The following is a 24196-nucleotide window of genomic DNA, read 5'->3' as shown; positions in this document are numbered from 1 at the left end:
AAACCAGAAAGGCTTTATTAATGGTTTTTATTTTTCAGGTTATTCATATATTCCCATCGAAGAATGGCCATCACTGGTGATGATGTCACACTGGATGAAATCATACCCATTTCTTATGACTTCTCAGTTGTTGAAGGTAATTGTTGAAGGAATGATTTAAGTGAAAGCATGCTTTCATGGTAAAATCTAACAGATTTATCTGATATCTTCACAGTTTCATCTCCAGATGAGCTTGCTGTTGTTGGTGAGCATTTCTATGATATCTACAGTTGCAGTAGTGTTTGCTGCACCACATCATCAAAGTTATTATAGTAGATATCAATGCATCAATATTCAGAGCTACTTTAATAGCTAGTTTATTTGTCATTACAAAGGTGCAGATACTCGGGTACGAGTAACTTTTTTTGAAGAGGAGTTGGAGCTGAAGTTACCTTTTGGTTCTCATACCCGTCTCTTCCTCAGCAAAGTCAATCGGGCATGGAGTGGTAAGACACACATTCTGCATGACTTTTCATAGATTTGGGATCAGTAAGTAAGTTATAAATAAATAATGAAAAATGTCACCTTTATTCAGTTAGGATGCGTTAAATTGATCAAAAGGGACATTATTGGCATTTATAATGTGACCAAATATTTCTATTTCAATTAAATGCTGTTCTTTTGAACTCTCTATTTATCATAGAAACCTGAAAAATAAAATATACCACAGTTTCCTCAAAAACTATTTTTAATATTAATAATAATAAATGATTGAGTTCTGGAGTCGTGGCTGCTGAAAATTCAGCTTTGCCAACACAAGAACAAATTCCGTTTTAAAATATATTCAAATGTTAATAATATTTCACTATATTATTGATTTTACTGTATTTTTGATCAAATAAATGCAGCCTTTGTGAGCAGAAGAGACTTATTTCAAAAACATAAATCTTACTGAGCCCAAAACTTTTAAAAGACTTGATATGAGAACACATTTAATCATATTTAGATGCTTTTGTGCAGAACAATGTTGACTAGTCCATTAAATGAAGGGGAATCCACATGGCAGTGATGCAGAAGAAAACATTTCATTGATAGCGAACCTGCCAAACGTGTTTCCATTCATGCTAATGAAATTCTGAAACCCATTCAGACGGAGCAAAGCTGTTTGAAAGTGAAAGACATCAGCTGACTGGTTCTGTCATTCATTTACCTGCTAAAATGGTACTTTTGGAATCATTGCGTAATGAGAGGGAAGCCCAGCTATACAGCCTGCGAGTGCTATATATATCGTCACAAAATAAACCTTGAACATCTATAGGTTATTCAGATTGAAGAAGCTAAGCAGCCAGTGTGCCCAACTCTCAGACAACTTATAAATCTAGCACATACACGTTAAGGAAGACGCGAGAGAGAGAATAAGATTGAGGAACAGAAGGGTGTGAGAGGCGGAGTTTGAGTTCAAAAAAGTAGGTTGTCTGCTTCTACTCAGTTTGTGGCTTTTAACATACAGAATAGGTAGCAGATTGCTGTTTGCTGTAATGATTGTGGATCTACAGTGTATTTGAACATGAACGCTTGAAAGTAATTCTATCTGACGGCTAAAATCATCAAGGTCTGAAGAGGAAATATGCTTGTTTAACAAACGCTGGAAGGACCTTCATCACTTGAGCGCTGATGGCGAGTATCAGGGGCTCAGCAGATGTGCTCATTAATCGGAAGAATATTAGAAATTTACAAGGTAAGCGGCAACACGGTTGTAGATCATTTGTGGTCATATAGAAACTCAGACACCACTTGCTTGCAAAGGGAAGTCACAGCTCTTCTGTGTGATTAGATGTTGAAGTTCGTGTGAAATTGCGGCTTATAGTTTTGAGAGAGAGAACGGCAGCAAAGGAAAGAAGAAAAATACAGTTCCTCTTTGCCTTTCTCAGAATATACATAGAAATGATTGATGTTTAAGAGTGAGACTCATGTATTCATATCATATTTTTTTCTATGTATTCATCACTTATCCTGAAACTGAAAGTTTAATTAATCTATGTAAAAAAATAAATACATTTGTCTTTTAAAATTGCAGATGTCTGTGAGCAGTATCCAAAGCAAGAACCAAAATTTGACTGGCTTTCTAAGTACAAGATGTCAAAAGCAGCTCGATCGCTAAAAAAGTCAGCAGCGACTGTCAAGATGAGTCAAATTAAGAAATCAGGTAAGCGTTGCATTTGCCACCATAGGAATAAGTTACATTTTAAAGTACGTTCTAATAGAAAACAGGTATTTTAAATAGCAATTTCACAGTATTATAGTTTTTACTGTATTTTTGTTGAAATAAATGCAGCCTCATAAAAAATCTGGCAGGTCTCAGTTAACCAAATAATGTTGTTGCACATGCTCATAACATGATGTACTGTCACTCATATCCTAAGAAGATAGACTTTAGTGAGGCATGAGAACGTATTTAGATGCTTTTGTGTAGAGCTGGTCATTTTAAATCAGGTAAGCGTTGCATTCTTCCAGTGTAACACATCATTACAATTGTATATATATATATTTATATAGTATCTCACAGAAGCGAGTACACCCTTAAAGGATTAGTTAACTTTTTAAAAAAAATTTTGCTGATAATTTACTCACCCCCATGTCATCCAAGATGTCCATGTCTTTCTTTCTTCAGTCGAAAAGAAATTAAGGTCATTTGGACCTTCAACCGTTTGGGTCCCAATGAAGTCCATTTTATGGAGAAATGTTTTCATCAAAAACCTTCATTTCTTTTCAACTGAAGAAAGAAAGACATGGACATCTTGGATGACATGGGGATGAGTAAATTATCAGCAAAAGTTTTTTTAAAAGTGAACTAATCCTTTAACATTTTTGTAACGGTTTTATTATACCTTTTCATGTGACAACACTGAAGAAATGACACTTTGCTACAATGTAAAGTAGTGAGTGTACAGTTTGGATAACAGTGTAAATTTGCTGTCCCCTCAAAATAACTCAACACACAGCCATTAATGTCTAAACCGCTGGACACAAAAGTGAGTACACCCCTAAGTGAAAATGTCCAAATTGGGCCCAATTAGCTATTTTCTCTCTCTCCGGTGTCATGTGACTTGTTAGTGTAACAAGGTCTCAGGTGTGATTGGGGCGCAGGTGTGTTCAATTTGGTGATATCGCTCTCACTCTTTCATACTGGTCACTGGAAGTTCAACATGGCACAAAAAAACTCTCTGAGGATGTGAAAAATTGTTGCTCTACATAAAGATTGCCAAGACCCTGAAACTGAGCTGCAGCACGGTGGCCAAGACCATACAGCGGTTTAACAGGACAGGTTCCATTCAGAACAGGCCTTGCCATGGTCGACCAAAGAAGTTGAGTGCACGTGCTTAGCGTCATATCCAGAGGTTGTGTGGGAAATAGACGTATGAGTGCTGCCAGAATTGCTGCAGAGGTTGAAGGGGTGGGGGGTCAGCCTGTCAGTGCTCAGACCATACGCCGCACACTGCATCAAATTGGTCTGCATGGCTGTCGTCCCAGAAGGAAGCCTCTTCTAAAGATGATGCACAAGAAAGCCCGCAAACAGTTTGCTGAAGACAAACTAAGGTCATGGATTACTGGAACCATGTCCTGTGGTCTGATGAGACCAAGATAAACTTATTTGGTTCAGATGGTGACAAGCGTGTGTGGCGGCAACCTGGTGAGGAGTACAAAGACAAGTGTGTCTTACCTACAGTCAAGCATGGTGGTGGGAGTGTCATGGTCTAGGGCTGCATGAGTGCTGCCGGCACTGGGGAGCTACAGTTCATTGAGGAAACCATGAATGCCATCATGTACTGTGACATACTGAAGCAGAGACTCGGCCGCAGGGCAGTATTCCAACATGATAACAACCCCAAACACACCTCCAAGACCACCACTGCCTTGCTAAAGAAGCTGAGGATAAAGGTGATGGACTGGCCAAGCATGTCTCCAGAGATAAACCCTATTGAGCATCTGTGGGGCATCCTCAAACGGAAGGTGGAGGAGCGCAAGGTCTCTAACATCCACCAGCTCCGTGATGTCGTCATGGAGGAGTGGAAGAGGACTCCAGTGGCAACCTGTGAAGCTCTGGTGAACTCCATGCCCAAGAGGGTTAAGGCAGTGCTGGAAAATAATGGTGGCCACACAAAATATTGACACTTTGGGCCCAATTTTGACATTTTCACTTAGGGGTGTACTCAGTTTTGTGGCCAGCGGTTTAGACATTAAGGGCTGTGTGTTGAGTTATTTTGAGGAGACAGCAAATTGTTACGGTCTCAGGTAGAACAAACTTCAAGGAGAGAAGGGAATCCAAAAATAAAGTCTTTTAATATTATGATCCACACGAATTGAAGGGAATAACTCAGGGTAGTTTCAATACACGTAACATCAAACAATAACTGGCAAAGAACTGGGGAGAACTCAGGACTTAAGAACACAGGGGCTAATGGGATAATTAATAAACAACAGGTGATGACGATGAACTAAACTGGACAGGCAAAAACTAGGTCAAAACACAAATTGAACATATAGACGTGACACAAATTTACACTGTTATACAAGCTGTACTCACTACTTTACATTGTAGCAAAGTGTCATTTCTTCAGTGTTGTCACATGAAAAGATGTAATGAAATATTTACAAAAATTTGAGGGGTGTACTCACTTCTGTGAGATACTGTATGGAAAAACTTTACAAAAGTAGGTTCGTCATGGACCTGTGGCATGTCTCTGCTCTGTGTTAATTGGTGGTAAAAAAAACAACAACTGTATATTTGCTTAGTGTACAGAGGTCTCTATAATCATCCAAACACTGAAACCCCTACAGAAGAATCGTATCCGTTGCTCTCTTGTTTGTTGCATGAAGATCTTATAGTAAACAGACCAGTATATCCACATGCCAGCACTGCGTCGTCAGCGGATTATAACCTCAGCGAAACCACGAGCTTGTTAGAAATCATCATTTTATTATCCATTAACAGTGTTCATTTAATATTGCTTACATAGGCCTTTTGATATAGTTTTGCATTGATATTTAAAGTTTGTTTAATACCGATTTTAATTTGTTTTAGCCATTTTTGTTTTTGTCATTTTTATTATTATTATTAGTTTTTTTATCTATGTAGCTTTAATTTGTACAATTTCACTACTGTAACTTAAACCATCAACTTTTATTTGTATTTGATCTCATTTCAAAATTATTTCACTTAACAAAAATAATTTTTGATAGTTTATTAAAAGTTTTAGAAAACAAGTAACAACACTGTCCTCAACCACACTTTCTGCCATATAAAGTGTTATCAGAATTCATATTTGGATTATAGTTGTATGCAGATAGCACTGGATATATTGTTGGACAGGAATTTCGGTGTTGTTTATGAATAAGATGCTCTTTACATTATATTATCAAAGTTTGGCTGGAATAGTGAAAGTATTATTAGCTAGCTGAGTCTAATTCTCAATCCATTGCTCTAGTCTGCAGACTGGAAGCGTCATGACGAGTTCTACTACGGCGAAGGCTGTGCTCATGAATAGTGACGTCACGCCTACGGTCTATTTGATTGGCTGCAAAGCTGACGTTGGTAAATGAGCGCTTGTGACTGGACGCCAGAGGAAGGTACATTAATATTCATGAGCCAAACCTTCGGCATAGTAGGACTCGGTCAATGCGCTCGAGTCGGTCCGTGTGTAGACAGAGAGATGTCTAATACGACTGGATTAAATGGTAAGAAAAGTGCTCTCGGTTAGATATAAATTTAAATAAAGTAAACCGATAACTACAGATATCTCATTATGCATACAAATACGATATTAGTCCGGTTTGACGGGAACATTCTGAGTAGTTAGACATAAATAACTCCTGGTTTGTCTCAGTGTCTGGCTGCGTCTCAAAACATAGTGAGCTGCCTACCTAGACAGCACCTCTGACTCCTAAAGCAATGCTGGAATACTCTAACATTAGAGACACTGTTGATGTTCAGAAATGCTAACTAGATAGGATGTGATATAGAAACATAAAGGAATTGATCACATGTACAGGTGATAATCTGACACGGTTATATTGTTATTTATTTTGCTTGTTCATCACTAACACTAGTCAGTATTATGGGGTATTTGACTGTAGTGCCCTGCTTTGTGACGTTCTCCACACGTATGAAAGTATTTTATATATTATTATTATTTTATATTAAACATCTGTCTAATTCTGTAATATTTGCACTTTCATTCAATATTTATTTGTCAGATCACAGGAATATTGCAGAACTAACCAAATATTAAAAGTAATACATAAACCATGTTAAATGAAAAAGTCTGAGATGATTCAAAATCAGTTTTTATTGCAGATTCTGCATTGTTTATAGATAACAAAGCAATCTGGAGTATCTGAATTAGTTTCTTGTTCCCATTGAAGCTCTTTGTAAATCGTTCTATTCAACTTTTAAATTGTGCTGGACCTGGCAGTATTTAATATAATATGATACATTTTTGTAATGAAAATATTTGTATTAAATTAGAGAAAAAACAAAACAATGCACAGTCTTTGTGAGACATTGGATTGTACTGGATATAAATTTTAACCTAAAATCTTGATTTAGAAAGTGTAATTCAATTAGTTATTATTATTTTTTTCATTTGGACTGATGTCTCCTCACTTTCTACTTCATGAGAGTCGAAATTTAAGCAGGGTATCTAGTCCAATACAAAGTCACAAAAATGACATATTCATCAGAAATGAATGATGTATAATATACAAGTGTTTAATCAAACACATAATGGGCAGGTGTGTCTATTTAGTTTATTACAATTGCAATGAAACAGAAGTAGCAACAGGTCGTGTCTTCTGTATTGTGGCATTCATCTGAGTGTAATAGATTATTTGTTTGTCATTTCAACAAAAGGTCCAGTTATGACATTTGGATTAAACATTACAAAGTCAAAAAAAAAGGGAATTGTGCATAAATTTATTGTACTGTAAATTTTAATTTCATGCTGACTTTCATTTCATCTTCGTGTTTCTGGCAATGTCTTTCTTCATTGGCATTGAAACATGTAGCTCGGCTCCTGCCCACCGTATAAAGCATTTGTTACCGAACTTTATTGTATTAATGCAGAAACCATTGTTGCCAAACCTTTCCTTTGAATTTCCTGCCCTGTATGAAATAGTTTTGAGGAAGCTCATGTTTGTTTTGGTCCCTCCCACATTCCTCTTTTCTACACCCTCATACCATTATCAGCCGACGAGGTGCGCTGGACCCTTTACGTCTGATTCATGATGACACAGTGGGACTTTGACCTGTTCTGCTCTGCTTGTTATCAGAGGAGATAATTTCTTACAAATTGCTGTAACAAACTTGCTTTTAATATGATCAGGAATGGAAAAGAGCTGTAGGACTCAGTTCCTGAAAAACTCTGAAATTATGAGATATCTGACGTGTGTTTAAGTGCTGTTTATGTAAAGCTGTAGACTAATCTGAGTTGAGCTTTGTCTGTGAAATCTGTCTCCACCTTTGCAGAAAGAGCACACGCAGCCAACAACAGCGGGCAGAAGAAAGAGGACGAGCGGACCAGAGGAGACGGCGTGCATGAAAGGTACATTCCTCACTTTATTGCAGACACAGTTAGCTCAGGTCAGTTTTATGTTGTTTTCATAAAGGCACGAACACTATATGTAGTTATAACAGTTCGACTTCTCCTGGCTATTCCTGATTTAAGCCAGAGTCTGTCAGCTGTCGGCCTGTGGGCCAGATTCAAGCTCCTCGGTCAGTTTTATGTGACTGTCCTATTGATTTTGATGAAATCACTGCTGCCTGATACAAGTAACTAAACCAGCTGCGAGACATATATTTTCAGTTACAGTAAACATGTTTTTAAAACATGAATCAGCACATTCAGTTGTGTTTTATTTAGTGCAAAGTCATTCGGGCAACGACTTGCAGACAAATTTTCAGTCATTAAAACGAGATGAGTCACAAAACTTGAAACCGTGTCATGTCTGCTCACGTGTACAATGATGTGTCATATACCATCAAAGAGAAATCAACGACAACAATAACTTTTATTCTCTTTTAGCAGTATTTTAAACATTCTTACCCAGTGTAAAATGATCACTATGGTTTTTGAGTTGTGCGTAGAGAGTGTGAAGTCATATTTTAACCAAAATTCTTAATGCCTTAAAATAATACTTTCATATTGTGTTTATTTTAGTGTTGTCAAAATTAGCATGTTAATGCAGGCGATTTCATTTTTGCAGTTTAACAGATATTTAACGCAGGGGCGGGGCTAAAGGGTTGGCCACCCCACTCACAACTGCTGCCTCGGTCTCTTTTTTTCTTGGCATGAAGTGCGTTTATTTAGTTGCTGAACATCTTTATGACCACATGAAATGGGAGATGTTTCAGACGCGCACTCCAAATTCGTTTACGAGTCAAGGGATTGCAGAAACAGTACTATGCTGGTAGCCTGTATCTTTTCATATCAAAGCATGAATGAAACTACGTGCATGCTTTAAAACTGTGCGTGCATGTAATATGTTATATTTTAAGAACATGTCTCTGAAATGGTTTTCAAAACTGTCCTGGAGCATCCCAGCACTGTCTCCTCATCTAACACACCCGATTCAACTCGTCAGTTCATTACAAACTTTAAGACCTGAATTGGGTCAGAAAAGGTAAAGAAAGAGAGTTGAGAGAAAATACAGTGCGTGTCAGATCCACGTCATGTTCAGCAGCGGCAGCTCTTAAAGAAATAGCAGGCAATTAACCTAATAATAACCTGTGCAAATAAATAACCAATGGATAAATATAAGGGGTAAAAACTATTTTATAGAGACATCAGTAGTGCTGGCTTCAGTGATACTGACCTTCAGTCATAAAAAAGATGGCAAATATTATATATATACTGCCTTCATGATGTTTGTACATTGATCTGAAGACTGAATGTGAAATTATTGCAATATGAAAGTATATTTAAGAACTTTAATGTTAGGTGGGATTAATCATGATTAATTACAGAAAAATGCGATAATTTTTTTTAAATTGATTGAAAGCAGTTAATTTACATTAATTGACATTACTTTTTACTAATATTACTTTATATTTGTTTTTTACATGACTTTTTACTTGTTTTTTTTGCTTTTCAGACAATTAAATCTAAATAATCTGTCCTTTCAAAAGGAAATTGTTGCATCTGGATGTTAAATATTGTTTGTTTCATCATATGGGTGGAAGAAAAAAATCAATTCACGTGAATTGTGGTTCTGTATTCTACTAATTTCACTAATTTCAAAAATTCTACTAATTTCACTAATTTCAAAAATTCTACTAATTTCACTAATTTCAAAAATTCTACTAATTTCACTAATTTCAAAAATTCTACTAATTTCACTAATTTCAAAAATCTATTTTAAGTTTTAAATTTCTTTAACTTTGCTGTACTACTGAATGTTAATGGCATATTAGAGTATTAAAGAAACATACATTAATGAGAGAATGGGATGTGTTTGATGGTAAAATCAGCTACTGTACTAATTACAATAAGCCGCAATGAAGTGCTCGCGCTGACGGACACGCATCCAAACCACACGTATAGAGAGCCGGCTCTCTCAGACAGCATGCGATCCCAAATTCAGTTCTTTTTCGTAACTTATTGCACTTCAAGTCAAGTCAAGTTGAGCTTTATTGTCATTCTGCTACATGTGGGGACATACAGTGGAACGAAATGTCGTGCCTCGCAGGACCACGGTGATACATAAATACAGACATACAACAATGAAGTAAAAAACACTATAAACCTATACACAACTAACCTACTGACAGATTTAACTATAAGTATACTATATATATAAGTAATATATATAAGTTTTTAAGTAATATATATAAGTATTTACCCTATACAAACTAAAAAATAGAAGATAAAAAATACAAACTATACGAATGTTTCACAAATACTGTACATGTGCAAAGAGAAACATTTTGAGTCAAACAGCTGGTTGGGGAACAGTGCAGGATGATTTGTAGTGCATGAGCATGTAAACATACATATATTGCTGAGTCTTTGTGGGATTGTGTACCCGCAGCAGTGTGTGTAAAGTGTCTAGTGCATATAGAGGAGAGTGTTACTACAGGTGGTTTGTACAGGCCCACTCACCTGTGTGTAGCACACTTCGAATTGGGGTGGGTTTCAGGAGGTAAGGGTTTGCATGGGGTTTCAGAGGGGGGCAGGGTGATTTGAGTTCAGGGCTCTCACAGCCTGGGGGAAAAAGCTGTTGAGCAGTCTGGCGGAGCGGGCTCTGATGCTCCGGTGCCGTCTTCCTGATGGTAAGAGCTAGAAGAGACTGTGGGAGGGATGGGTGGAGTCCTTCATGACACTGTTGGTTTTGCTGGAGCATCGTGTAAGGAAAATGTCCAGGATGGAGTGGAGAGGGGCACCGATGATCTTTGCAGCTGTGTTCACTGTCCGCTGGAGGGTCTTGCAGCCGTTAATCCTAGATAGGGTCTTCCTTACATCGGCTGGAGACAGACAGAGCCCGGTCGTTGTGGGCAGTTTTTGTGCAGGTGTGTCATTCTGCATTTCAAACCGTGAATAAAAGTGGTTGAGTGCATCGGGGAGGGATGTGTCCTCATCACAGGCCTGTGGCGGGGGCTTGCAGTCAGTGATGGTCTGAATGGCTTGCCACAGGCTCCGTGTGTCTCTGCTGTCTGTGAAGTGGTTGTTGATTTTTTTGAGCATATGACCGTTTTGCATTTTTGATGCCACAGGACAGACTGGCTCTTGCTGTTTTGAGGGCTGCTTTATCTCCTGATCTGAATGCTTCATCTCTGGTCTTTAGCAGCCCACGAACCTCTGCTGTCATCCATGGCTTCTGGTTTGCACGTGTGGTGATGGTCTTGGTGACTGTCACATCATCAGTGCACTTTTTGATGTAAGCAGTCACAGTTTCAGTGTACTCATGCAGGTCTGTGTGGTTGTTGTAGGTGGCTGCCTCTTTAAACATGTTCCAGTCTGTGTCCTGGAAGCAGTCCTGCAGTGCTGAGGTGGCATTGTCTGGCCATACGGTGATCTTTTGAACCGGTTTGGCGAGTTTGAGAAGTGGACTGTATGCTGGGATTAGCATAACAGTGATGTGGTCTGAGTACCCGAGGTGGGGGCGGGGTACAGCCTTGTAGGAGTTCTTTACTGTTGTGTAAACAAAGTCCAGTGTGTTGTTTCCCCTTGTTGCAAAGTTCACATGTTGGTAGAACTTTGGCAAAACTGTCTTTAAGTTTGCGTGGTTGAAGTCACCGGCTATGATGAAAAAGCCGTCGGGGTTTTTTGTTTGTTGTTCACTGATGGCGCTGTAGTTCACAAAGCGCGTCCTTAGCGTTTGCACACGGGGGGATGTAGACCGCAACAATAAAAATGACCGTGAACTTGAATGGTCAAATACAGACACGGTTATCCCAAAAGGTGCCATTGGCCGGAGTATTCATGTTAACACAGTCTGCCATGTTCTATGTGAACGTAAACAGTTAGGAGAAAATTGGATGTTTATCAGTATATTACAGTGGTTCTCAAAGTGTGGTACGAGAGCTTCCTCTAGTGATATGCAGAGGAATCTCTGAATTAAATATAAATTAGGCCATGTGTCCAGCAAAGCGGGGGGGTTTCCCGAGGCTAGCAAATTGTTTTAAATGGGAGCGTCTTTTTCATGCTGATCACTCTTTTTTTTTTCTCAGCGCCGAGAGTTGAAGAATGTTCAAATTTGGGTAAAACTTAGTGCTCATCGCTGTCACTTTTTAGTCAGCTAACCAATCAGAGTGGAGGAGGGGCGGGACTAATACGGTCACAGCCTGCTTGTACTACGACTGAACAACAATGGAGAAGTTAATATTGCTTGTCTCCAAGTATTTATGTCATTACCAGATGGAATTGCCGGAGTACCATAATATTATGAAAAATAATGTTCGGAGAACATTTCATTCGCGATGCGTCTGCCATATTACTTCAGCGGATATTCCATATAATAGCAACCACAGCGTCTCAACTGAAAAAAACACAAAATATGCTGCCCTCTCAAGCGCTCACAGCTGGGCATTTCAGCTGGCTTTGGTGGACACGTGGCCTGATTATAGTTACTTGCAGCTACACACACAGCCTGTGTTATTTTATTACATTTTTTTTAATCAAGTACTTTATTTAAAAGTGAAATAAAAACTGTACTGTACTTAAAGATTAAATGAAAATGTATTGTAGCTACTTAAAAGGTAAATAAAAACTGATGGTGTAAAAAGTTTGAGAACCACTGCTATATTAGATCCACACATTTGATCTTAAAGTGACAGCAGCCTAATAAGCTGTTGCTGTCTGCTTTATTAATGTTTTTTCATTAATGCATCAAACAACAAAAAAGAGACTTATTTAATTCAACAATTATTTCATTTAAATGACTAATTTATTTAATACCAATGAAGACTATACAGTATTTTTTACATTTGATTTAGAATTATAATTAGGATTTCTATCTACATGTTAAATAAACCTGGGCTACTGTACTGAAAAACTAATTTGTACTTTTTATATATATTTTATGGATTTATTTTTTGTAATTTGTCTTGTTTTTATCCTTTTCCCCCCAGTATTCTTTGATAAATAAAAAGTAAAGAACAGCATTTATTTAAAATAGAAATCTTTTGTAACATTATAAAAGTCTTTACTGGTACTTTTGATGAATTTAATGCATCCTAACTGAATAAAAGTATTAACATTTCTGTCAAAAATGTCATAAAGCACGCTGATGATTTTATTTCAGTCCGGAGAGAGTGAAGAGTGAGGTGAGAGATGACCTGATCCGAAACTCCCAGCCCATCCTGTCAAATAAATCCCAGATGCTCGGCATGCCCCAGTTCGGCCTGCGGGATAACCTCATCAAATGTGAGCTCCTCAAGAACGAGGACGCCTACACCTTCATCACGAACTACAGGTGCAGTTGGGTGCATTTGCCTGTTATGTCATGCACTGATTTTAACATTTGCATCTGCTGCTTTTCAGAGGCCTCCATGGTCCCATGTGGCCTACATTTCACAATATGTAAACAAAAATGTTATTTTGTGAGTTATTAAAGTGACATTGTTAATTAGAGCCCTGCATTTCAGCCTGAGCCCAATGGGTCTGACTTTTTTTATGCCTCTAATTGCATTTTTATATTAATTTGAAAAAGTAATTTTTTTTAAGTCTTTACTGTCACTTTACATTTAAATGTCTAGATTTAATTTCAATGTATTTTTAAGGTAAGTTATGATCATTCTTGAGTGGACAATTGCAGTACTGTGTCAGCGGTGCCCCCTTTTGGATGGAAACCAGTGCTACAGCTGCACATGCATGAACACTATTCATGGATGCCTGTTTTATTTTGATCTTTGCTGAAGTTCTCTCAGGCTGATTGTGAGGTTTCAGAATGTGAGATGCTTCTTAATTTATACTGACAGCTTCTCCCTTTGGCTTGTGTCGTGAGATCATGTGAATCACTCACTCTGTTCTCATTGTGTGCCAACAGCTTTTTCTTGGGCACCTACAATGTGAATGGCCAGAATCCAAAGGAAAGTCTCAGTCCATGGCTGGCATCCACTGCCGCTCCTCCAGACTTTTACCTCGTGGGGTAAGACTCCACATTATTATATTTAGCTATATGAACCTAAACAGCAATGAAGTTGAACAAATCAGTGATTCTGATTTCCCTGCTGTTTTCTATCTGTAGGTTCCAGGAGCTGGATCTCAGTAAGGAGGCGTTTCTCTTCAATGACACTCCTAAAGAACCCGAGTGGATGTTAGCCGTCTACAAGGGCCTCCATCCAGATGCCAAGTACGCTTTAGTAAGGACTTCCTCTGCCCTCTCACCCATGATCTAGTGTGCTCTAATGTCCTTAATCCAGATCTTTAACACAAAACATAGCATTATTAGAATATGCTGCTGATACGGATGGATTATAATGAATAAAATGTAATAAATAAAACAAACTACTTAGTAGGAAAGCAGTCAGTATAAAATACTAATAGAGATCACCATATTTCCCCAAATTTCAAAAATGTTGTGTTTAAATATGCAAATGAGGCAGTCTAATTTAATCTGCGTTATTTTTCTTACACTTCTGAACTGAATACAGTCTGAACATTAGGGAAATTTCATATTTAATTTCATAGGCATATTAGAGTTAAAGGTTCTCTCACAATATTTCTGTTTTTATATATATATATATATTATAAAAACTGATAAACGCCACTTTAAAAAAGTTTCTCCACATATAGCGTGATCTGAACCCTAAACATGTTTTGTCAAAAAAGCCAGTATTGTTCACTTTCAAGGCATCGCGAGTTCATGTTTTAGTGCAGAAGCCGACAAGTGCCCTTATTGCGGCCTTATCTTATGAGATATTTAAAAAAAACTGCCATTTTCCAAACATAAGCTTTATTTTCATTTATTTATTATATATATATTATTCTTTTTAATGACCATTTCATTCATTTAACATATTTAAAATTGGGGGCATCCAAGTTATTTGACATATTTGAACATTTAAAAAAAAAAAAAAGTAACAATAGTTATTTCCCTGGTAATTAGTTTATTTTATAATGATGTAACTCAGTTACTGTTTGTGAGAATTAACTAGTAATATAACTAATTACTTTATGTTTTAAAAAGGATTAAAATCACATTACATTCTAACACTGTAACATTGCAATCTAAAAACAAAAATAATGCTTTTAAAGCAGAAGTTAAATTTACTAAACTAAAAATGAAAATAAAAAAACAGACTAATTGAGTAAAAAGGCTGTTTTGTCACTTTACAGTTAGTGCTATCATACAAATACACTTACTTGTAGGTTTAAAATTCTACATACGTCATTTATTGTTTATTAACTACAAATATTTCAGCAAAATTGATATTTTAGTCAGAATTATTGCGCTCCTATTTCATTGCGCTCTTGGCGGCGCTCGTTCAGTGAAGTCTGTGAAGTTTAGCGGAGAATCTCAAAGCAGAAGGCCCATGCACTTCTGACAGCAAAATGGAAATATTTCCATGGCTTTCTAACATTTACAGATGGAGAATATACCTGTGAAATTAAGCATTATGGAGAAACAGCACATCTCAAACACATTAAACAGCGCGAGTAGCCTCACACACAGCCTTTCTGTCAGAGCCGTCTTAAACTCAAACTAAACTACAGGCTTCTATATCTTACCAGTGTTTTAAAGCCCTTCATATAAAGTTTGTCACATGTTATGTATTATGCACTTTCTCCGCAGCAGTTCAGTCTGTGTCCTCAGCTATATTTTCAGATGCGCTCATTTTAAACTGTATATCGATATAAACGGCATTGCCTTATATCGTATCGCATATAAAGAATTTATCGGTATATCGTACAAACTCGATATACCGTCAGCCCTATATCATAATGAGATTTTCCCCCATTTTCAATTGTTTTAGTTCAATGAAAGGTTAGATTTTTGTGATTTGTTTTTTGTTTTTTAATAAAAGAGGAAAAGGATTAATAATGCAGGTTTATTTTCAGAGTCTTCTTTAATCATATTTACCAAGGGTGCCAATAATTCTGACCACGACTGTATAATTCACGCTTCATGAGAAAAAAAGGCATTTTGAGAATATACTTATCACAAAATTCACCAGTGCATTAATTTTTTTTTTTTTTTTTTTTTTAGTGTCCTACCTTAAAATTGATTGAACATGCAATATTATGAATTCACCCAAAAATATAATGTAGTTACAATTTACTAACCCCCATGTTTGTTGACTTTTTTTCCATAAGTAAAGAGAAAAAAGTATGAACTCAAGAAATACATTTGTTGGCTATGGCTTTGATGTAATTGTCATTTCATTTAATCAAGCTTCTCTGATAATTTGTGTTTTGCAGGTGAAGCTGGTGCGATTGGTGGGCATCATGCTGTTGTTCTATGTGAAGGCGGAGCATGCGGCACACATCTCTGAGGTGGAGGCTGAGACCGTGGGGACAGGCGTCATGGGACGGATGGTGAGTGGTGTCTGTTTTTGTGAAAACAATTAAACCGTTAAAGTGGGGGGGGGGGATATTTGATCCCCTGCTGATTTTGTACGTTTGCCCACTGACAAAGAAATTATCAGTTTATTTGAACAGTGAGAGACAGAATAACAAGAAAGAAAATCCAGAAAAACGCATTTCAAAAAATTTATAAATTGATTTGCATTTTAATGAGTGAAATAAGTATTTGATCCTCTATCAGTCAGCACGATTTCTGGCTCCCAGGTGTCTTTTATACAGGTAACGGGCTTAGATTAGGAGCACTCTCTTAAAGGGATCATTGAATGCAAAATTCACTTTTCAATTTGTTTGAACATAAATGTGTGTTGGAAGTGTGTGTACACATCCATTCTATAATGATAAAAATCTACCCAGTGTTTTTTTTTAAATCCCTATGTTAAAATCCCCTTTCTCAAATCAGGCTGTTCTGAGGTTCCTGTCAGAATGATGTAGTTCTGTACAGACCGCTCCCACGATAGTTGATTGACAAGGCCGTCTTACCTTAGACCCGCCCTGAGTGATCTGAGAGCTGTCCGCCATTGTGTCGACTCCAGTGCAGGGGAAGACAAGATGTCTCTGATTGAGCGATTGAGGTGTTTTGTTGTTGGATGTAATAATGAACATAGCAGTCGTCATTTACTCCCGACATCTGAGCCGCTGAAGACGCAGAGGATTAATGTGCGCTGATCCCCGATCTGCCTAAATGCGTCTGTGTTCACGCGAATCATTCGTGATCCAGCTTCATCTACAGAAGAAGTGAGTATAAGGGTTTTTTTATGAATCTTTGCAAATCGCCTTTCCTAATAATGTGCTAGTTAGCCAGTTTCTCGGCTGAAGTTTAAAGTCTGCTCGGAAGAGAGGGGCGGGGTCAGCGGAGCTCATTAGCATTTAAAGCAACATGGACTAGAAACGCTTGCTGAAAACAGAGCTGATTTTGACAGGGTAATGAAGCTGTTTTTTACACTACCATTGAGAAATTTTAACCAAAGTATGTTATAGACTTTTCATTAAGACCCTAAAGAATCATATCAACTTTGGCATCAAAAATTGGCATCCGATGACACCTTTAAAGGGAGTGCTCCTAATCTCAGCTTGTTACCTGTATAAAAGACAACCTGTCCACAGAAGCAATCAATCAATCAGATTCCAAACTCTCCACCATGGCCAAGACCAAAGAGCTGTCCAAGGATGTCAGGGACAAGACTGTAGACCTACACAAGGCTGGAATGGGCTATAAGACCATCGTCAAGCAGCTTAGTGAGAAGGTGACAACAGTCGGTGCGATTATTCGCAAATAGAAGAAACACAAAATAACTGTCGATCTCCCTCGGACTGGGGCTCCATGCAAGATCTCACCTCGTGGAGTTTCAATGATCATGAGAACGGTGAGGAGGAATCAGCCCAGAACTACACGGGAGGATCTTGTCAATGATCTCAAGGCAGATGGGACCATAGTCACCAAGAAAACAATTGGTAACACACTACGCCGTGAAGGACTGAAATCCTGCAGCGCCCGCAAGGTCCCCCTGCTCAAGAAAGCAAGTGTACAGGCCCGTCTGAAGTTTTCCAATGATTCAGAGGAGAACTGGGTGAAAGTGTTGTGGTCAGATGAGACCAAAATCCAGCTCTTTGGCATCAACTCAACTCGCCGTGTTTGGAGGAGGAGGAATGCTGCGTATGACCCCAAGCGTCAAACATGGAGGTGGAAACATTATGCTTTGGGGGTGTTTTTCTGCTAAGGGGACAGGGCAACTGCACCGCATCAAAGGGATGATGGACAGGGCCATGTACCGTCAGGGTCAGGGCATTGAAGCCAGGCAGGGCATTGAAAATGGGTCATGGATGGGTATTCCAGCATGACAATGACCCAAAACACACGGCCAAGGCAACAAAGGAGTGGCTCAAGAAGAAGCACATTAAGGTCCTGGAGTGGCCTAGCCAGTCTCCAGACCTTAATCCCATAGAAAATCTGTGGAGGGAGCTGAAGCTTCGAGTTGCCAAACATCAGCCTTGAAACCTTAATGACTTGGAGAGGATCTGCAAAGACGAGTGGGACAAAATCCCTCCTGAGATGTGTGCAAACCTGGTGGCCAACTACAAGAAACGTCTGACCTCTGTGATTGCCAACAAGGGTTTTGCCACCAAGTACTAAGTCATGTTTTGCGAGGGAGTCAAATACTTATTTGACTCATTAAAATGCAAATCAATTTATAACTTTTTTTTTAAATGTGTCTTTCTGGATTTTTTTGTTGTTATTCTGTCTCTCACTGTTCAAATAAAAACCTACCATTAAAATTATAGACTGATCATTTCTTTGTCAGTGGGCAAACGTACAAAATCAGCAGGAGATCAAATCATTTTTTTCCCGCACTGTATTAGTATTGTTGTATAGTCTTAACAGTCATGACTCTCACTATGTTATTGAATTCTCTCATAACTGATTAGGGTAACTCTTTATTTTAAGGTGACATAGTTACAAGTTGCATATATTTACTTTCGTAATAACAGTAAATTATGCCTAATTACAAACAACTAACCCTAAACCAAACCCTTACCTTAACCTTAACCCTTTAGTAAGTGCACACAACTAGTTAATATTACTTTTAATATTACAACATCACCTAAAAAAATAAAGTGTAACCTTGATACATGCCTACTTGTGCATGTTATATTCCCGCTGCCTCCTCCCATATCTCATCAAAAATCATCACAGTTGCATCTTCTGCTGTATACCCATTCTTCCCCGTGTTTTTGTTTGTTTTTGAAATGATTTTTCGCACTTCAGACTGTTCAGACCGTTCTGTAATTATCCATTCAGATTCTTCCTTTGCATACTTCCCAAAAGCTGCTCTGCTGTTTGCTGAAATCAGGACATTGCCATAATAAGCTGTATATTGTCTAAAAGCGGAAATTGTCTACTGGCATGAGCATTTTGACTTATTTCTATGGTGCAAACCGTTTAAGAGTTACAGTAACATGAATACAGCTTGGTTTGTGTCGGCGATGACACAGCCGGTTTAATAGGGTTAACTTTATTTTTATTTTTTATTTAGGAACACTCTAAAAAAAATATAGCCCTGTTATTGGTGCATTCAAATAACCTTGTTTCTCTTTTAGGGTAATAAAGGTGCAGTAGCAATCCGCTTTCAATTTCACAACTCGGACATCTGTGTGGTGAACTCCCACCTCGCTGCACACACAGAAGATTTTGAAAGACGCAATCAGGACTTCAAGGACATTTGCCGCAGGACTCAGTTCACACAGGATGACCCCACACTACCACCCCTCACCATCATGAAACACAAGTATGAGCTAAACTCAACAGCCTGCCAATTTAACTAGAGACAAAAGTCTAATTCTCCCTGTTTAAATCTTTCATCATCATGGTTCTCTCTTCATTTCCAGTGTTGTGTTGTGGCTGGGAGATCTAAACTACCGAATAAGTGACCTTGAAGTTGATCATGTGAAGGACTTGATAGCTAAAAAGGATTTTGAGAGCCTGTATAATCACGACCAGGTAAGACCGAACACAGCTGTGTTTTTTCTGGAGAGTGTTGAGTTAGATGGCAGTATAAATGACCGTGGATGTGCATGTGTTTCAGCTGAAACGGCAGATGGATGAGGAGGTTGTGTTTGTGGGCTTCACGGAGGGAGAGATTGATTTCCAACCAACATACAAATACGACACTGGCTCAGATCAGTGGGATACAAGGTCAGAAAACACCATCACACTATTTCCTCTGACACTTTTTCTATAAAATATATTCCCCACAACATAGTTGTTTTTTGCCAGTCTGTAAAGTTTGATGTATTATGGAAACATACTACAATGTTCACAACCCAAACTAGTCATTCCAAAAAGACCATAGGAACCTATTACTGTTAACTTGGGCACGTAATTCATTTTGTGCTATGCATATAAATAAATAAATACCTCAAATCATGGTAAGCTGTCATGTTTCTAAGTGATCAGACCTATGTTTTTCTCCGGGGTAGTAAAACAAATGAAAATTTGTCTTACAATAAATGAGCGCCCCAAATCATATTTAGATACCAGAATATTATAGAGGCTCTCTTGACCAATGAACAACCACATATGAATGTGCTAAAAACCCACTCATAGCACCTTAGTAATGACACAGCAATGTCTTTGCAAGAAACATTTACTAACTTTATACGTGGACTAGGGCCGCATGATATAATCAATGTTGTGATATGGCTTAGAGCAATTAAAAATTCTGAGAAAAAAGTTCTGTGAATTAGTTAAATATGAGCACTTAATGTTTTAGTGTAAAGTAGGGATGTCCCCGACTAAGGATTTACATTGTCAAATCAGATTCGTCAAGTCTTGCCTTGCGACTGATAACGCGAGCCACTAAAGGACATGGTTAGCTCCTTGCTAGCGGTAGCCTGTTACACTGCAGTACATAAGATTTCACTTACCACATAAACAGAGTAAGGAGAGATGACTGAGGATGATGGCGAATGATTTACAGATCCTGAGAACCACTGACAAGCATGTGATCTTGTAAAATGTGTGGTAAGTACTGCCGCTCCATAGTATAAACAGAGTACGTGCGATCGCGAATCTCGAAAGTGAAAGTGAAACTAAAAAGGGATTGTGCATTCGCAAGCAGTTTTAATGCCCAGCATATTAATAGCGGCTCCCTGATGCCCGCAATTTATTTACAGTATAATTACCCAAGGATATACAGTGCCCTCCAAAAGTATTGGAACAGTAAAGACAAAATTGCTTTGTTGGCTGTGGAGTCAAGACATTTACAAATATGATTAAAAGATGAATATGAGACAAAACTACAGAATGTCACATTTTATTATTAGCCGTTTCAACACGTGTTTTACCAGCTAAGAAGTTCAGCACTTTTAGAGTTCATCCCTCTATCTGATGTGAGCATAAGTATTGGAGCAGTTGCCTCTCAGGTCTTTCTAAGTGATCAGCTGTGTCCTGTTGCATTAATTCTTCAGATATTAAAAGCAGGGAATGTGTCGTATCAGTTATATCCATTACTTCTGTATTCTGAATCTTGCATTCGATGATGACACACAAACCAGGATGAAGATGAGGGAGCTGACTTTGAGAGAAAAGCAAGCAATTTGGATGCTAAAAGAAAAGAGGAAGTCAGTTAGAGCTCTAAAAACAAAGGGCATGGAGAAATCAAGAGTTTGGAAACCACCAACAACGACCTGATCGCCTGAGAAAACAACAGTAGTTGATGACAGACAAACCATAAAAGCTGTGAAAATGAATCCTAAAAGACGTGTCTGTAAAATCACCATCAACTTCCAGAAAGCTGGGGTGATGCTCTGACAATTTACTGTCCTCAGGAGACTTTGACACAGAATTACAGATGCTACACAGCAAGATCCTCAGTATTCCTTCAGTCCTAAAGTGGACTAAAAAAACAAACACAAAATAAAACATGAAATATAATGAAATGTAATACACGTAAGAAATGGCAAGTGTTATTAGTGGTCTGATCACTTTATCTAAGCATTGTTGTTTTGTTTACGCAGTGAGAAGTGCCGAGTTCCAGCATGGTGTGACCGCATCCTGTGGAGGGGAAAGAACCTTAAACAGCTTCATTACCAGAGTCACATGACCCTGAAGACCAGTGACCACAAACCCGTCAGCTCTCTGCTAGAGATCGGGGTGAGAACACCAGCCGTGATCATGCATCCTTCAGCCAGTCCTCGATCTATGTCCTCTTACTGACATCTGCTGTTTCTCTGCGCAGATCAAGGTCGTGAACGAGGAGTCATACAAACGGACGTTCGAAGAGATTGTGAGGCACATTGACAGGCTGGAGAATGATTGTATTCCTTCAGTGTCTCTGTCTCAAACAGAGGTTAGCAGTCTTCCATAATTGAGCCATTGACTTTTACATTTTACACTTATATTCAAAAGTTTGGGGTCGGTAAGTTTTTTTTTATTTGAAAAACATTAATATTTTCTTTAGCAAGGATGCATTTAATTGTTCAAAAGTGATACTAAAGACATTTATAATGTTACAAAAGATTTATATTTCAAATAAATGTGGTTCTTTTTGAAGTTTCTATTAATCAAATAATCCTGAAAAAAACTGTCAGTTTCCAAAAAAAATATGAAGCAGCAACATGTTTTCAATATTGATAATAAAAAATGTGTTGGTAGCACTTTATTTTACAGTCCTGTGACTCATGTACATATTATGCACTTATTATAGTAATTACAATTACTAGGTAATAACTAGGTACTAGCCCTAAACCTAACCGTCCCATGTAGTTACCGTATATTACCAGTACTTCCTTAGGTAGGTACATTATAAGTACATGTAAGTTCACGTACTGTAAAATAAAGTGCAACCAATGTTTTTGACCAAATGTTCATTAGAATAATTTCTGAAGGATCATATGACACTGAAGACTGGAGTAATGATCACAGGAATACATTACAATGTATTAAAATTGAAAACGGTTATTTTAAATGGTAATGATATTTGATATTAATACTGTTTTAACTGTAAAAAAAAAAAAAAAAAGTACTGACCCCAGACTTGTGAATAGTATTGTGAATATGTAATGCTCATTTAAATGGAAAGCAAATGGTTTATATTTCCTTTTGGTTTCTTTCTGTAGTTCCTCTTCCAGGATGTGAAGTTCATGCAGCATCAGGCAAAGACTGTGACCGTTTATAATGATGGACAGGTGCCTTGTCAGTTTGAGTTCATTCCAAAGCTGGACGAGGCCGCCTACTGCAAGCCCTGGTTAACCGCAAACCCTGCTAAAGGCTTCTTGGCTCAAGGTCAGAGGGATTATACACTTGCATTCGCCACAGTGTTGGTGTTTATTCGATGTAGATGGAATGACATCTAGTTAACAGATCTAAATCAGCCAGCTGTTAGAGTTTTATTGAGATTGACTGTTGTTACATGCCCTCTTGTTAAAGCAACTCACAACTAGCAGTATTTGCTGCAGTGACATGTCGTCAGTTGTATGACGTAACTCTGTGTCCTAACCAGGTGTGATGCAAGAAGTTGCAATAACAACAGTCATTTTTCAGCAACCAATCCACAGTCATTCAGAACATACTTGATGTGTATTATACAGATGTGTGAAGCAATTCTTCATAGTGCTAGGCAGTATACCGGTTCATACCAAATACCGGTGTTTATTTTTCTTATGATATGAATTTTTTTTCATATCATATGAAAATGTTTTTTGACTTTGTGCATGTAAACCTGTTATTGGGGACTCCCAAAACCAAAATATGAACCTTTCATAACTAGGGCTGGGTAGCGAGAACCAGTTCCATTTTAGAACCGGTTCCAAATTTCCAATAACCGGGTATTCGATAAGACACGTGCATTTAGATTCAGCTCAACGACTCCCGCGTTCACATTTGAATGTGATTTTAAACTATTTAAGTGCAGGAAGGGAAAGAACTTGTGCACTGTTTGCGATCTGCGCATATAATCTGAAGCGCGAACACAGAACAGCAGTCCCGATGCGAGTTCCCGACCTGTGTCTGTTCTCAAACCACTACGTCCATTTCCACTGCAGAAAAGGTCGTTCCGGGCCGGACTTCTCTTTCACATTTATCGACCAGTATGCACGAAATACGTCAGTATATCATCATAAACACAGCCATTTTTCGTCTTAAGTCAACGTAAACAGATGAGAAAGAAAATGTGTGTAACAGTTTTATATCTGTCTAATAAACGTGCTGCCTGTCATTAATGTTAATCAAAGAACAGAAGAAAATCATTAACTGACTGAATATCTTTCGTAAATTTAATGAGAATTAATCAATATTTGATTTATGAAAATAAAACTATGCAGTGTTTTTCAACTTTTGGTTTCAATTTGTGTACCTGGCATTTGTACAGCTTTATTTATTTGATTAGTTTGTTCCTGTTTTATTACTTACTGTTTACTTGTCTTTAACAATTTATTGTTTGAAATTTATATTAGTCTAGTTGTTTTTTCTGTGGTATTTTTTGGTAAAACCATAGGCAAAAGACAGAATAAATAAGTTTGACATCTAAATGTTTGACTTTTTTTAATGGGTCTTTTTATCTTATTGGAATCGTAATTAGGAATCGATAAGAATCGGAATCAATAAAATTCAAACGATACCCCACCCTAGTCATAACCCA

General features: G+C 37.9%; 1 protein-coding gene across 8 annotated transcripts in view; it reads left to right on the top strand.

Annotated features, from left to right (window-relative positions):
- Window positions 1-24196, top strand: part of LOC306878505 (type II inositol 1,4,5-trisphosphate 5-phosphatase-like) — a 35172-nt gene that overhangs the window by 1759 nt on the left and 9217 nt on the right. For 3 of the 8 annotated variants that reach the window (XM_079430939.1, XM_079430940.1, XM_079430944.1), the window contains exons 2-16: window positions 39-136; window positions 215-244; window positions 375-485; window positions 2057-2185; window positions 7505-7580; window positions 12778-12948; window positions 13522-13623; window positions 13723-13837; window positions 15897-16013; window positions 19158-19345; window positions 19446-19557; window positions 19643-19752; window positions 21576-21711; window positions 21797-21907; window positions 22677-22842. In XM_079430939.1, the coding sequence (XP_079287065.1) occupies window positions 39-136; window positions 215-244; window positions 375-485; window positions 2057-2185; window positions 7505-7580; window positions 12778-12948; window positions 13522-13623; window positions 13723-13837; window positions 15897-16013; window positions 19158-19345; window positions 19446-19557; window positions 19643-19752; window positions 21576-21711; window positions 21797-21907; window positions 22677-22842 (1772 nt within the window). Of the gene's footprint in view, window positions 1-38; window positions 137-214; window positions 245-374; window positions 486-1466; window positions 1718-1850; window positions 1941-2056; window positions 2186-5645; window positions 5716-7504; window positions 7581-12777; window positions 12949-13521; window positions 13624-13722; window positions 13838-15896; window positions 16014-19157; window positions 19346-19445; window positions 19558-19642; window positions 19753-21575; window positions 21712-21796; window positions 21908-22676; window positions 22843-24196 lie in introns of those variants that run through there. The other 5 variants (XM_079430941.1, XM_079430942.1, XM_079430945.1 and 2 more) reach the window with 3 other exon arrangements.

This window comes from Barbus barbus (assembly GCF_936440315.1).
Source record: "Barbus barbus genome assembly, chromosome: 12".
Classification (NCBI taxonomy): domain Eukaryota; kingdom Metazoa; phylum Chordata; class Actinopteri; order Cypriniformes; family Cyprinidae; genus Barbus; species Barbus barbus.
Note: the sequence above shows the minus strand (reverse complement) of the source record. Positions and strands in the feature narration are given on the sequence as shown.